Source organism: Megalops cyprinoides, chromosome 21 (assembly GCF_013368585.1).
Source record: "Megalops cyprinoides isolate fMegCyp1 chromosome 21, fMegCyp1.pri, whole genome shotgun sequence".
Taxonomy (NCBI): Eukaryota; Metazoa; Chordata; class Actinopteri; order Elopiformes; family Megalopidae; genus Megalops; species Megalops cyprinoides.
In genome coordinates this window covers 8,125,800-8,127,500 of record NC_050603.1, presented here as the reverse complement: position 1 = coordinate 8,127,500, position 1,701 = coordinate 8,125,800, and the positions used below count along the sequence as shown (strand labels likewise).

Below are 1,701 nucleotides of genomic sequence, written 5' to 3'. Positions count from 1 at the left end.
GCAAGGGAACAAACATGATCCTCCGTCTTCTAATTTTAAATAAATACAGTAGTAACGACACTACTCGTCTCCTCTTCTTCCCTTTATCTTCGTCTGTTTTCCAGGTAGACTGTGTTATAAAAATGTATTTGGCACTTTAAGCACTCACTGAAATACGTGTAAGTGTTTATTATATTGACGTAATTTGGTGTCTGAGTTTCCTGTGCCGCTTTACTGTGTATATATGCCTATGTACAGCCTTTAGGTGTTTCAGATGAACGCTTCGGTGATGGTTGAGTTGTAATTTCTCAAGAAAACAACACCAAATACAACAAAAGACGGATTGTAGGATTTTTAAATATATTTGTGTTTACAGGCGATTGTTAGGTAATAATAAATTTCTAACTGGTCCAATTATTATTATTATTATTATTATGGCCTACGGGCGCTCGTATGTTCTTGTGTTTCTTCTTTGCTTGTTTCTCATGGGTTGCAATAGCTGTAACACTTCTGAGAAGACTGGTTCGATATTTTTTCGTAGGCTATATAATCATCTTCCTTTCTATTCATTCTCTTCTCTGCCTCTGTTTTTTTTCCTGGTCGAGAGAAATGTGAGAGTATTCAACTGAACAGTCTCTGGCCTCGCGTCCTTCTCTCGCGTTTGCTTTGGTTGTAGCTTGTAAGTAAAACTATTACTGTTAATTCTGATTTTGATAAAAATATAATTCTTCGTATTGAGCTCTGCATAAACATTAGCAGCTGATGTGCTCTATTTTGCATTTTTTTGGTTCATTTATTTGGTTTCTAGCCGTCTCGTCTACCTCACCCCAAAACACGCACACATAAAGCAGTTACGACTTCTGAATACGAAGAAATTACACTCATTAAAATAAATAAATAATACGTAAAGTTACACGTGCTCGGTTGGCCTTCGCTGTTCCTCACCCACGCCTCCTCTCTCTCTCTCTCTCTCCCTCCCTCTCTCTCTGTCACAGAGTAGTAATTAAAACGCAATCAATCGATAAATAAATAAATAAAGCAAAAAAAAACATACAGTACAATTAAAACAAAACTAAAAAGAAAACGCTGAACCTGTTACGTTATATTGTTTTTTTTTTTTGGGATCACTTGCCTATCTGTCCGTCCATCCGCCTGTGTGTCTGTCTGTTTGTCCCCGTTATTTGGGAACCTCAATAGCTCATTCAACCCGACTCTCTCTCGTATTAAATCGCTCTGGTACTACGTCGCCTGCTACATTGAAGCAGGAGGACCCGCTTCTACTCACACGCTAAGCCCCCACCCCCATTCCGCCTCTCTCGCTCTCCCCCCCTCTCTCTCTCTCCCTCGCTCTCCCCTGCCCCTCGCCGTTTCTAATCCTGCAAAAGAGGAGATATCCTCTATTGATTTCATGATTAGCCTTCGCTATAATGACGATGGTAATCACAGTAATAGTCATATCAGCAATAGGACTACAAAATGGGATTTCATGTATTTAATATGTCTACATATGTGTGTAAGTTGATTTTTGACACACACACCCATACACACACACACACACACGCAGTGCCATGTTTCCAATCACATGGTTGTAACAAATTATTACTTCTGATATTAATAATAATATTTTTAATAATATATGCCATCGTAACATCCATATATTTGTAAGAGGATACAATGAGTTGATTCTGTGGGCTTTTTATATTTTAGATAATCATGATTTAA

General features: G+C 38.2%; 1 protein-coding gene across 1 annotated transcript in view; it reads right to left on the bottom strand.

Moving 5' to 3' along the window:
- Nucleotides 1-97, bottom strand: part of LOC118796619 (POU domain, class 2, transcription factor 2-like) — a 49,938-nt gene extending 49,841 nt beyond the window's left edge. The window contains exon 1 of the mRNA XM_036555611.1: nucleotides 1-97. This exon is cut by the window's left edge and continues 84 nt beyond it. Coding sequence (XP_036411504.1) covers nucleotides 1-16 — 16 coding nt within the window. The 5' untranslated portion in view covers nucleotides 17-97.
- Nucleotides 98-1,701: the final 1,604 nt, after the last annotated feature.